Here is a 14,143-nt window from a genome sequence, read left to right as displayed (position 1 = left end):
CAAATAAGTAAATATATCCACGTAAACGAACAAACAAATAACTAAATGAGCTGTTCCACGTACTTTTGCAGTAACTTCCGTTCCTGGTCCTGCTCCCCTGTGACTGTTCCAAACATCAAAAATGCTGGCCACAGCCTTTGACCTTGCTTACCTTCGGGTGTTTCCTTGCACCTGAAGCTTTTCTCAGTATATCTGCACTAAGAATTTGTATCTATTTTTCTTCTGATGTAGCTAATCTCTTGTGTGCCTACTTCCAGCGTTGAATAAACTAGGCCCGTTTACGCACCCTATGCCTTTCCTTCATCGTCAGCTTTTTTTTTCCTTTTTGAGCCCAGCACCCCTGCACCAGTGTAAGCTGGCAAATCAGGCGCAACATGGTTATGCTCCTGCCTATATTTTTCTTTCTGTCTGTCTCTCTCGTTAACTCAACAACGGATCTTTGTCGACAAACATATGGCAATTCTCTGTGTTTTTCGAAGGACTTATTATTGAGGCCCAATTAAAGCCAATTGCTCTAGCTTTCCTGGCTACGAACAGAATAGCGAATGATCACTTATCTTGAGGTTGGCGTGACTTCGAGAATTTGTCTATTTCTGTAAAAATTTCTTTTTTTCAGCCCCGCTACACAAAATCACTGTTAATCTAATGTGGCGGCAAGTTGGTTTCGAAATGTAAAAAAGGAAGTGTGAAACTGAAAAGCTAAAATTCCTCTAGCATGATGAAACGGTGCGCAATGCAAGAACGCACGAATGAACACACACATGACACAATGATTTCTTTGAAGGCCTCACTTTTTTCTTCCAAAATGTGGGATAACATGACAGCATGACATTTTTTTTCTACAAACATGTTACGCACAAGTACCACTCAGCCACACACATGTGAAACGATAACTCCCAACAATGGCACTTACACACGTGACGACAGACAAGCATACGTGCGGGGCAGAGACAATGACCATTTCAGTTCATTGGGCTATAGGGAAAAAAATAACTCTATGAAACGCGGATTCAAGTATTGGATGGTAAGAAAGCGGTGACTCTCATAGATGCAAAACCACGAAAACCATGCACGGCTCGATGATGTATATCATTGCTTGTGGCCTATAAAAACACAACTTTTGTGGGTTGAAATGACTCCGTGTCGCCAAGCAACAATATCGATGAACACCTAGCATTCGCGACAGTTGACAAATTATTCACACAGTGAAACACTCTGCATGAAGGTGGAGCTACCCTTGCTAGGCTCTGACGAAGTAAGGCGACGTGAGTAACGGCTCTTGCGAGGTCATCTTGCAACCAAGATGTCACTTTGCAGCTATAGTGGAAGGAAGGCAACATATTCAATGCGCGAAATATATTAGCTACGATAAACATCTACGGCACAAAGTTACCACCACCAAGTTTCTTCCTAAGAAGTCAGCTACGAAGAACAGTTCGTTAAAACTGACCTTCAATCTTGGATAGCCTGCTTGCTTTGTACAAAGGGCACGCACTCACAAATTTACGCCAATGAGACAACACCAATTACAATTTGCAAGAAATAGCACATCCAAAAAAAGAGAGATAATATGGTGGTGTTTTTTTAGCACACTCCGACAGAAGTGTTGGCAAAGCCTTGGTTGGCTTATATAGGCTTCATTTTTTGCTGTCATATCACAAGATTCAACTTGAGCAATCATTCGTTTCGTCTACCGGCCACGCGAAAGGACACATCCTTTCGTGACCCTTGGTCGTCATATTGTTTACGTTTAACCTCCCTGCCTTCTACTTTTCTCTTTCCCTCCCTCCTTGTTTTACGTTACCTCGAACTGCGCCAATTTAATCCAATCCCTGTCGCACACACATTTGATCACTGCAAATTAACCCAACGGGCTTTGAAAGAGTAATATTCCTTGGCATGTCACACACAGGGTGAATCTTTTCGCAAAGTGCGACATCGCAACGTTGTCAGCTTCCGACGTTACTGAAAATTCAGGTTGTAGTCACTAGGTGAGAAAAAAAAATTACCGACGATTACGTTACTTCCTAATGCGAAATTTGAGCGCAGCAAATAAGCTGTTTCACCTTTTCGATAGATTGAGGCAAAGAAATCGAGCTACACATGTCTGCGCTATCACAGAATTTTTTTTTTATTTTTCACACGTATTCCTTTAACAAAGACTCCACTAACAGTTCTTGACAGTCATGAAGGAAGCTTTGTGGTCGGAGAAATAGACTGATATATGTTCGACTTGGTACACCAATGCTTGATTCTCAAAGACGAGATCTATACAAGTGCCTCGCGAGGTTGTCACAGCCGTGGGACGCGTTACGAGCGAGAGGAACGGGATGTTCTCCCGCATAAGTGTTAGGAAATTGCTGTTTGTCTTTATGTCAACATTAAAGTCCCCCACTACTAACATCGGTGTGGATCGATGGACGGTTAATGCGAGTTGCAGGAAGTGCACGACGTCTTTCGTGAGTGCGGTAGCGGACTCACGAAAGCGGTATCAGTCGGTCGCTGCTAGCGCTCGGGGGATGAAAGGGGGGCGGAGCTGGTTACGAGGCCGACGATAGAGAGTTTTAGCCCAGCGGGTTTACGGCCAGCGGAGCGGAGCGGGCGAGCGGAGACGCGACTGCGCATGCGCACCACGCTGAGGCGGCCAGCGGTTTTACGGAGCAGCGTTTACGCCCGCTGGAAAGCACTCCCCAGCGGAGGGTATACGCAGCGCGCGAGCGTGCGTAAGGGCGCGAGGGCGTGTATGGGAAATGCAAGACGGCAGCCGCGAACATGAACGCCGGCAGTTCTGCATCGAGACGGCGACTGCCGCGCTGACCCGTACATTAGTACTCAGTACATTATTAACAAATAATGCACTGAGAACATGTAATATATCTTTATTCAACATTTCTTGCATAATAAAAGCAAGCGTAATTCAATTTCATTTCTCAGTAACTCCTATTCGAACCACTAGGTGGGGCAGCAGAGCGCCCCGCTCTTTACCCCGCTCGAGCGGGTTATCCGCTGGGCTAAAACTCTTTTTTCGCGAGCCGCTCCGCTGGCGCAACGGTGGAGACCGCTCCGCTCCGCTGGCCGTAAACCCGCTGTGCTAAAACTCTCTGATAACGCCGACGACGACGCGAAACCCAGGAACGGACGCCAAAGAGCCATTTGTGTAGCCAGCCCTCCTCCACAGTCTCTCCTCCTCCCTTCCATCATCCTCCCTCGCCCGGAGAGCCGACAGCGCGCATGCGCGGCGGCGGAGCAGATTCGTCGGCGAGCTGGTTACGAGGCCGATGACAACGCCGACGACGACGACGACGACGACGCGAAACCCAGGAACGGACGCCAAAGAGCCATTTGTGTAGCCAGCCCTCCTCCACAGTCTCTCCTCCTCCCTTCCATCATCCTCCCTCGCCCGGAGAGCCAACAGCGCGCATGCGCGGCGGCGGAGCAGCAGATTTGTCGGCGAGCTGGTTACGAGGCCGACGACAACAACGCCGACGACGACGACGACGCGAAACCCAGGAACGGACGCCAAAGAGCTGCGCTCTAAAAAAAAACACATGAACTCTCAGGCATGCAGACTTAACATCCCGGACTGAACCGAGAGCTGTAGCAATCTACCGTGATGCTCCTGAAAACTTGTAACAAGACCGTGGGTGTCGGGGAGCCTCGTCTGACATTATTTCGGAACAGGTAGCGACGCTGCCCATGTCTGGCACAATTATGCAATGAGGAGCTGTCCTATAAGCGCATGCTTGAACATATGATTCTACAGTTTTAAACGCCGGTTGACAAAAATCGTACAATTAGCTCTCATGTTCCTGAATCACCCATGCCTGGAACGTACATTGTATCGAATTGTCTGTAGAATCTCTAGTCTTCATTTCTTTAGCGCAGCTGTTAAGTGCGGGGACCAAATCAACTCCCAGACATAAACACGTAATGTCTTGCCATACGCAGGCATCAGGCTGCTTCTAGAGTGCTATACAGATTTAACGGGCGAAAACACATTCCAGGTAGTGAAAGATATCGTTTTCTGTCTATAATTCTCAATTTACACTAAATTTGCAGGGTTGTAGAGTTTCACGATTGTGTAAAATTCGCTGGAAGTAGAATTTAGACCTTATACAAGTATAGATTTGATCAAACATGCTTAGACACATTTCGTCACGACGCCCCGTTACTAGACAATGCACCAGCTTCGAAGACACTTCCACCTTATTCAAATTTAGTCAATATTCAAGCGCACGGCATGTGAATATGAAATCAGACATTTTATTTCATAATGTTCGCGTTGTGTGCCTCAGTCGTCGGTTCGGCCTTCGTTACTTCCACCCACTTAATCCGGACGCACCCATAAAAACGGTCCATCACGTCCAGTCACACAGCAACCCAGCTGAGCAAATCTGTCACACTTTGAGAGGAACGCTGCAATGCCGCACTCATTAACATGAGAGTAGGAAATCTAGGCACGTTGTTGCATAGTCTTATGCCACTGCTCGAAAAAAAAAGTGGTAGTTCACAGGAATTCCAGAGCTTGCGGCAAGGAAAGGGCAAATGAGCAGGACAACAAACATGACACACTCCGTAGGAAAGATTCTCATGTCCACTTTCTTTTTCTGCTGGGAAAGGCGCAAGCACAGGCCTGTATGACAGAGGATCAGAGTCTTTATTCACTGTCGTTCACATTCTGTATAGAAACCGCCAACGTCTGCCTAAGACATTTCGTACCGGCAGGTGGCGGCTTCTGTGCCACCAGTGGCATTGGTAGCACAGGTTGACTGTATGTGAGGGTACAAACTCAGCAGAAACTGATTGTGCTCTTCTTTTTTTCATGTAACAAGTAAAACTCATAAGACCTATTTTTTCAAGAGTAATACTTTTCCGACTAAATAAAGAAAAGAACAGCATGTACGAATACAAAGAAAACTCTTGGCAATCAAGCATTACACAAGTATTAAAGTTGATTTAGATGTTGAAATCACAAAGTAATATGGTACAAAGACCTGAATAATCGGACCCCCCATTTCCCAGAATTACCAGAAGGGGTTTATGACGTAGGCTGTTCGCTGTTTTCGGCTATCTGCAGCCGAGAGAATTAACCGGCTTCCAAGAGCACTTTCGGAAAGTTGTCATCTTTCCAATTAGAGACAGGAAATTGCAGGCTAGATCAGATTTGGAGGTGGCCTTAACAGCCCTCTGGAACGAGACGGGATGTTCCAGATGACCACTTTATGTCAAAAATAAAGTTAGAACACCACACCTCTTGTTAACGAACCCTGGTGTTATTGTACTACCATTCAATTACCTTCAAGAGACGTCTGCATCTTCCATGACAAAGTTGCAGACATCGAAAGCGATAGAGTGGAAATTCAGTGGAAATGTGCCGTCAAAACATGAACGCCACTATGCAGAAAAAAGCGGCACGGTAAATGCATTTCGACGACCATCGGCTTCAAACGCAATCGTGAAAAGGCAGTGGCCTAGTGATCCGCCGCCGTAACTTGGCCATGTTGTCTATGATGAGCTTGTTCTTGGGATCGAGAGACAGGGCCACCTGGTAGTGCCGAAATGCGCCCGCGTAGTCGCTCTGGAATGAAAATTCACAATTGCACTACGAGAATAAAAACACAGCCCTCTCTGTGAGCTTTCACACAGGAGGGAGAGGGGGGGGGGAGGGGGACAGGGGGAGGACATGTGGCATGACACGAAATACTGATTCGGAAGATTAGAAAAAAAGATTAACGCAGCAGCAGAAAATGTAAACAGAAAGCAAATAAAAAATATTAATAAAAAGGAATAATTCGAGTTACATAAGCGTTATCTCAGTATTCTTCAAAGATGACAATAAGTATCTAGCAAAAGAGCTCTGCGTTTATATCTTGTCGTCAGTGCGACCTCCGCTAGCATTCCCTATGATGCATTCTACTCCTGATGTTACATACAAAGTTAGCCAGAGAGAGAGAGAAAGCAAGGACAGGAAACGCTGGGAGGTCAGCCAGAATAGTTAGCCAGAAGATTTAATAAAAAGAAGGGGCTATTGACACGAAGACAGGCGTTTAAAGTGCATTAGCAGTACTAGCGCACGTTGGGCTACAGAACAACTGTCATTGCTAAACAATTAGGCCAGTTATACGAATATATTAGGCTAGTTACCAGCTATGACCCTCTATGCATCCCTGGAGATGGTGGCGGAGTAGCAGAAAGTAAATGTTTTCTTTGTGTTCGGGCTTCTTGTTTCGTTAACGCTTTCAGTGCTCATTTTTTCTGAGCTCACGCACACACGGCGTCGGATGTTTTTGTCGGATATCGTAAAATAAACAGACGTGTTTATTTTTTGTTATGCATGGGGAATAAATTAAATGGTTAATGAAAACTGCGCCCTTGTTATTCGAGGGGAGAGCATGGAGAACGTAGGATTACGTCAGTGACATAGGACAGAAACGTGAAAACACACCTGTTCATCAGCGACACTGAAATGGTTAAAGAAAACTTAAAAAAAAACGTTTAAGTCCTTTCCATTAAGGTCGCTATATTAAAAACGAGACATCCTAATCTAGACGCTATTATAACGCGTAATGTTTCGAAACCACTATATAGTAAATGCGACGGGGTGGGTTATTGCAGAGTGACTACTATAAAGTATTTATCTGTTTAAATAACTTCTTCTACAGATACTTTACTTTACTACAGTGCTAAGGCTGAACTCTACATGCACACAGCGGTTCATGAAGCCCAAAATGTGTAACAGTCGCAAGAAAACACTGCGAAAGTTGACCACAATTTGGCGTAATAACAGCGCCCTAAATGCTGTTATGATGCTTGTAATGATACCCATAATACTCGCGAACCCACGTAATACGTGCGAATTAACGCTACTTGCATTCCTGTGGTCCATGTGCCTTGGCGTAATGATTATTTTGCACTCAGGCGGTACACTACAGAGACCGTGATGCAAGTCTGCGTACATTTTACATGACGCGCTTCATTCTATAATTAAGAGTTACGTGTTTTCAGAAAAAAAGCAATGTCACCTAAAGATCAGAATATCGGTACTCACCTCTAGGTGTTTTATCACGGCAAGGTTCAAATGAGCATGAGCGAGGTCTGGATCAAGATGAATAGCGACTTCGTAACTCTGAAAAAGAAAAAGAATTTTTTTCAATGTTTCTGACCTTTTCATTGTTGTTATTCTTCGCAAAATAACATTTCGAGTGATAACGAAATAAGTTCTTGAACGTGCTTTAGCATAAATATCTGTACGGTTGAAGCGAAAATCGCTTCTTCGACAAATGACATTTGTCCAATATTTACTTGCAGTTTTATTGACAGAGGGGACGCGAACATTGCGTTTTGTGAAAGTGGTGTGCATCGCTTACAACGCAACATCATAGACATAGTAAACGGGAAATGATGATTGCTTCTGCCATGCGATAACATAGTTACCGAACGTTTGTCGTCGCATAACCAATTATGTATTTTTATAATGGCAATGACTGCAGCAGTTACCAATAAAATTACTATTATTATCTTCAAAATTGACGCCGATCATTATGCGCAGCATTGCTTAGTTTCATGTAAATATCTAGCCAAATTGACTAAGTGTTCTAATTTACCAATGCCAGTTTTTGAAGTAGCAGTGTTTTTCCTCCATCATTTTCAATCGTTAGCTCGCTACTGTAGTCTCCCCATCTACCTAACGCGAAAACAAACAAAAATAAGGCGCCTCATTAGTATTTTTATCAGCCCATAATGAAGCAAAATAAGAACATCATACCAGAGCATGCTTAATACTTTGGCTGTAAGAGAATAGGTCGTTCGGGCACACTACTTTCACGCCCGAAAACTTGCCTTGAGCAGCGTCGTAAAGATTATCACACTCTGTGTACTTACCTGTGCGGACGAGCTGAGGTCGCCTATGTCCTTGAGTATGTCGCCGTGATCGCTGTGTATTCTTGCACAATGCGGTTCATCGACGCCGCACAGCTTTAGAGCTTTCAGTATGTAATCCAGGGCCTGCAATATCAGAGAGCATTTAAAAGCCTATGACAACTACTCTGCTTACCCTTGGGCTCAAATGCTACTACACTCAGCATTGCAAGTTTGACAGCGTTATAGATTTAAAATGTATAGCAAAATTATCTGTAATTCAAGCCGTTTATACAGCTCCCTTCATCATTAGTCTAGTGGTAAGCGCAGCTCCAAGTAGGAAATAAGCGAACCAATAATTCACCGCCCACCTGAAATGAGCTTGGAGAATAGAATCTGCCAAAAAAGCGTTAGCAGTCAATGTGCGCGTCCTGCAGTCCAAAGGGTGGTGAAAACTTCACCGCACGATGCAGCACTGTGTGGCTAAGCCATTCGGAAATTTAACTCATTTGCAGATTCATTGCTACGAGTAGGGTCGGCTGTGCCTGTCGCATTAATAGCAAAGGTTTTAGCACCTCCACAGTGCCCTTCATAAATCACACACGACACAAAGTCCACTATTAAAGTTCCCTTAAGGAATCATGTTATTTGAGTGACACAAAAGGTGACCAGTGCTACAACAATAGCGGGATTAGCGATTCTGTTACACTATCTAACCTATGATAACACATGCAAGGTAAGAACCAACGATTCGTTTCTGTGAGCGTCACGAGGTACATTGAACAGTAGGACTTCGAAGCGCCGGCATGCTAGGAGCGCGCTCATCTAGGCATCTTATGTGCTCTGCAGAGTCGGATGCTTGCATTGTTCTCCCTAAAACAAGATCGTTATGAATAACATTCATATACGATGAAAGGTACCTCGACTGTGCGGTTGATGTGGTTGTACAAAAGGGCAGCCGTGTGCAAGGCCCCTCTGTCGGTGCTGTTGTTCTCTATGACGTCCAGAAGGAGGTCTTCAGCCGCTCGGAAGCTTCGGAGCCTAATGAGAAGCTGAGCCTGGGAATGAAAGCATAAAAATGACCAACCATTCCCCTACCTGAAAATCGGGGTAAGCGAAGCTTGTCCTACGTACACTTAACCTTCGTCACGGTTAAGCAACCGAGGAGTTGTTCGTGCGCCTACGTGCCGTCTCGTGTTTCCCTTCTTCGTGTGTTGTTTTATTCGGCGCCGTTCTTGTAACCACAAATAAAGGTGCCGGATTGCTTCGTCTTAGGATGAAGTCCTAGCTCCCGCTCCTTCAGCTCAGAATTGCCTGGGCTCGGGCGGCTATAAAGGCGCGTTTATAGTCCTGCGTTATCGGCGCGAAGGCGAGCGTCACTCGACGTCAGGCACGTCGGAGCGCCTGGCTGCGGTTACGTTGGCTGCGGCAGCGCGTCGAACCATCGGTGGAACTATAGACGCTGTTGTTCTCGCCAGCGTGACGTAACCTGTGTGCGCGCTCACGCTGCGCCGGATTATATTTAGCTCTGAACAGCTGGACCGGCGCGCCGACGGCGAGTCTTTTCGCGGGCGAGTTCTTGCCGCCGCTCGTCGAAGGCTGCCCGTTCGTGGGGGAACGCAGAACGCCTCACCGTACAGTGCGTAGTCCGACACTGAATTGAACGGAAACGAAGCCGACGCAGCATACGCGCAATCCTTTCCTGCCATTACCCTTCCCAGCGTGAGGGAAACAACTCTGATTGCTGGCGCGCGTGGCGTGAGCGCGCGCCTATGCAGCTGCTAACCTCGCTAATGACTCACGGTCCGGCGCCGGCGCAGCTACACCTCATCAAACCGCTAATTCCCGCAGTTCGTCTGCTCTAAGCGCAACTCTTTCTTTTTTTGCGTGACCGCGACAACGCCAGGAAGACATCCAGGAAGACATATTGAAGCGTGTACAGGTTAAAGCAAAACGGAGACACCAAAATAGTTACCTTACGTCAGCATGTTTGCAGAAGCATACGTTCAACGTCTCGAAATACATTTCCTACTGTTCAAAAGAGCATGTTTGCGTAGCCCCGAAGTTTCCGTCATGCCTTCTCGATCGTCCAAATGTGTTTTTGTTTCTAACATGCCTTACGAAAAAGTTAGTCAATAAATGAAAACAAGAATATTCAACATTATTTTATGTCAGGCGGATACGACGGTCTTAGCTTTGAACAACAGATGACTGCAGGTAGGCAAAAAGTTTTAAGAGCGCTGTGTGTCTCCCTATGTGTCTTCTTTAGTCCCCTCTTTTAATCGCGCTACCGTACGCCGCTTGTTAATCCACCATGCGCCTTCTTCGGGGAGTCGGCAACGGCAGCAGGGCTGGCCACGTTTGGCGGACCATGTAATTTGGTTCATTTGCCGTGGCCTTCATGGTCTATTTGCAGCAAGAAGAGCTTATCTAACAAAAGCGTGCTTTGCGGTACGTTTTCCTCGGGCCCCAGGATTCGCCACCCTCTGCTGACACTTGTGGCGACTAACGGAGAAAGTCAGCTCTGGAATTAAGAGGCGCCGGCTGGGGTCAGGCGTGACCAGCTGGCTACGAGGACCCGCTCAACTCGGGTTCTGGGAATTATGTGAATGTGTGAGCCCTCCTCCTCAAAGGCGGGTCGACTACACCCAACGACTGTGGCCGGTCCGATTGGACGAAGGTTGGACAGCAGTTTTCCCTTCCCTAGGGATGTAGGGAGGACAGAGGCTTCTTAAGCAGCAGTTTGTCGGCTGCTAGAGTGTGCTCGTGTTCGAGAAGCAGAGTGCTTGGAGCTTTGTGCTGGTGGGCGGTATGCTTCGTCTTGTGTGCTCCATTTGGCTAGACCGTTGAATGTATCTCTTGTTTTAACGTAAATTTGTAAATAAATCTTGCACGCCTAGTTCTCGATGAAAAGAAGTTACTCCCTACAACCACGTTTCAAGCGTGAGTTCGACGATGGCATGGGCCCGCTGCCCCATAGTTCATGCCCGTCTACAAACCTTACAATGTTTACCTGTGTGCGCGTGACATCGTGCTTGTTGATTTAGTCAGTAAGCGAATGCTTACAAATTTGTACGGCCGATAAAACTACTATCCTCAGTTCGTACTGCTATCTACATCTTTGCGATCGCAATCACTGCTTTATCTTTCGGGAGAAACTTGCGAAATTTTTTTGATGCGCTAGTGCCATCCAGTGCAAGCATACCTATCGAGGGAAGACTTATGCAGATATTATGCTTCAGTTTACCCTCAAGCATTTCGCACCAACGTTTTTTGATATGTAACTAATTAATGAAGGATACTTGCAGTCGTTTTCATCGTTCAGGCTAGAGCTCATCATTTATCATTTTTTTATCATTTATAGACTCTATCATATTTTTTTTATTTGGGCAGATTTCTCTCAAAGGTAAATAATAAGAGAGAGAAATACCTTTTGTTTTAGTAGGCTTATAATGTCATTCGGCTAGAAATAGAATGACATTGTTCAAAGTAAAGCTCTACTTTCTGAGGGCCCTCACATGGTGAACCTTGCTGTCGCGATGCTCTGGGAAAAGCCGATGAATTTTTTCGAATAGCTGCCTTGCTTCGTCCAGGCGACCAGCACTGACGTAGAACACAGCCAGGTTGTCCATCACTTGAGGGTCTGGCTCAACTGCGAGTGCCCTGTTCAAGAAAAAAAAATCAGACAAAATTTTAGAGGTCACGCAGAGAAACGTATTTCACGCATAGGAATGTTTGAATCAATATTTAAAGCAAACAATGTTTTCAACAGCTTCTTTTAAAACCTATTGAATTTGCTTCAAGTAGTGCTAGCATCCGATTTATTAAGCGTCACCTTTTAAGATATTGAGTAAAACCAAAATATATTCTAAAGAGATGATGCCGAGTCCGTCTTGTGTAGGTCAAGGATTGTAAATAACGCACTTCTCCTGTGTTTTATATAGTGTTAGTGTCCTGCCGGTTCTTCATATGACAATTCAAAACATGAGTTTAGGCCTCGTAAATTGTATTGCAAACTCAAAGCAACATGGCAAAAACCACAAACGACACCTATACTAAATAACATGAAAATAAAGTATTTGAAAAATGTATCTTAAATAACAATAAATACCATTCCTCGCACTTGTGTCCAGAAAGCAGCGCACGCGAATATACATTGTGTTGAAACGTGAATCCGAGTACAAATTGCCAGCTGACCTTCGTGTTTGCAGTCTGCTTCCTAAAGCTCGTAGATCAGCAATCTCGAATACGGTATAGTCAATTTCCCAGGTTTGCAGCAACTCAACTTGCTAACACATTTCAAGACATTGCAGTTTGCGCACACACTTTTCTCACCCGTATGAAGGACAGGCAACATCGATTTGCCCATCTTTTGATATCTCGCGTTGCTTTTAAGGGGGCAATTACACGGCCGTCTGACCATTCTCAGTTTATCATTGTAGCCGAAAGTTTAGGGCTCAGTATGGCTATGCACGCAAAAGAGTGGCTCTAAGTGTGCGTTTCAAGTCAAAATTTCGGTTTAAATTTGCTGCCTCTAACCCCCTTCCACAGGAAGCGCGCCCATTATTCTTCCCATGGAGGAAGCAGAAATATAGGTGGGAGCAAAACGTCACGCAGTCAACCTTGGCAAGTGAACGCTCCGTGAAGCCACAGTGGTAGCCCAACACGTGACCTCCTCGTCGAGATCACGGAGCAGGAATCGAGGTTTGCTGAGACATTTGGTTCCCAGTAGCTGTGCCAGTAGTTTCTATTCCGTGCGCGCATGTTCGGCTGCCCTGACGTGGCTCTTCGCGCAGAGCGGGAATACTAAAGCCAACCGCGCACTTTGACGTGCCATCACGCGCTGGGCCGACCGGGTTGGCTTCAATCGCGTTGCTGTATGCTCCCTTCTATCCATTTTTCCTTCCTCCATGATTTTTTTCCAGTGACTGTGTGACATCAGGAAATTTGGGGCCGACGCAGTGTCATCTGCTCGTAAAAAATTCGAGGCAACATCAAGGATGTTCGAGCAACATCAAGGCATCATTCGAGGATGTTTGGCCCCGCATGCACTGAACCTCAAACTGCGAAGCAACGGCGTCACCTTCGAATTGTGCTCGCGATTCCTTTACACTCGCGATGAAAGAAAGCAGCAGCTGACCACCTAGACGCGCATGCAAAAGGAAACGAAGGACGGCTGGAACGACGTATTTCGAGTTTTCGCAATCATTTTCGGTACAGGCAGTACACAAAAGCACGGCCTTCGAGATTGGCTTCAATCACTCCGAGGTAGCTGATTCCGGTCTTATTTATTTCGTCACCATTGAGTGGATTCAGTGTTGCCAGGCAGCGTTGTTTCGTTCAACTGCGATATAAAAAAATAATAAAAATTTTATACCGCCGCCAAATGCACACAAATTTGGCCAAGTTGCTCTAGGACGCATATCCTTTGACTTTCAGTGCAGAATACAACCTCGAAAATGTGTTGACATGGCCCCTCTCAGATTACAAGAAACATTTTAAATGTAACATGATATTCTAGATACCTCCAGTGAGGTACAGAAAGGCCCCACCACACCCTAAGTTATTGCGGCCCTTCTCAGGTTACAAGACAATTCTTTAATGTAACATGATATTCTAGATGCATCGAGTGACTTAGAGAAGGGCTCTACCAATACCGCAAACATGCTCTTTCATATTTCGAGCAAAGCACCAACGAACCTGGGTCGAAGGTAAGCCTGAAAACAGTCGGCTGGCGTCCCCTGTTTGTTGGCGCCTTTTTATGTTAAATCCATACGAACTTCCCCAGAAGTCGGTTCTTTCGTAGATGCCTTTGGTTGCTCAATAATTTGTCTTTAGCCTGTATTTTATGCGTCACAAGCGTAATCTATTAGCGTACCTCTTGTATAGGCTCTCCGCCTGCATGTTGAGGTTCATGCTCCGGAGGCTTCTAGCAGCGTTCAGGAGAGCCACGGTGTGGTTTTGCTGGAGATCTAGGGCTCGCTGGTATTGCGTCATGGCCTCCTCCGCTCGCCCTGTGTAGGAAAGAAAATATCTGCATCAACAAGCCTTATATTTGGCGTGTTATGTGCTCAAAACACTACATAAAGAAAAATAAACTCTGAGTATTCATTGGTGTTTATTGAAACATACGTTGTCTGCCATCAATTGACTACACACAGATAAAACTGCTTTGCGAAGGACACCCTACCCACTCTGTGCTCATCAGATGCGGAAAGAAACAAGAAGAGAGCAGAATAATACGCAAATATCAGACAGTAAGATTAACTGAAGATTGCAATAGAAA

At 45.6% G+C, this 14,143-nt stretch overlaps 1 protein-coding gene across 3 annotated transcripts in view; it reads right to left on the bottom strand.

Moving 5' to 3' along the window:
* Positions 1-3,236: 3,236 nt before the first annotated feature.
* The window catches only part of LOC135914993 (protein O-mannosyl-transferase TMTC1-like), a 107,879-nt gene continuing 96,972 nt past the window's right edge, over positions 3,237-14,143 (bottom strand). For all 3 annotated transcript variants that reach the window (XM_065447925.2, XM_065447926.2, XM_065447927.2), the window contains 6 exons: positions 13,736-13,871; positions 11,376-11,520; positions 8,778-8,915; positions 7,882-8,004; positions 7,049-7,126; positions 3,237-5,578 (listed from right to left, as the gene is read on the bottom strand). In XM_065447925.2, coding sequence (XP_065303997.1) covers positions 5,444-5,578; positions 7,049-7,126; positions 7,882-8,004; positions 8,778-8,915; positions 11,376-11,520; positions 13,736-13,871 — 755 coding nt within the window. In that variant the 3' untranslated portion in view covers positions 3,237-5,443. The remainder of the gene's footprint in view (positions 5,579-7,048; positions 7,127-7,881; positions 8,005-8,777; positions 8,916-11,375; positions 11,521-13,735; positions 13,872-14,143) is intronic.

Source organism: Dermacentor albipictus, chromosome 9 (genome assembly GCF_038994185.2).
Source record: "Dermacentor albipictus isolate Rhodes 1998 colony chromosome 9, USDA_Dalb.pri_finalv2, whole genome shotgun sequence".
Taxonomy (NCBI): domain Eukaryota; kingdom Metazoa; phylum Arthropoda; class Arachnida; order Ixodida; family Ixodidae; genus Dermacentor; species Dermacentor albipictus.
This window is presented reverse-complemented; position numbering and strand designations above follow the sequence as displayed.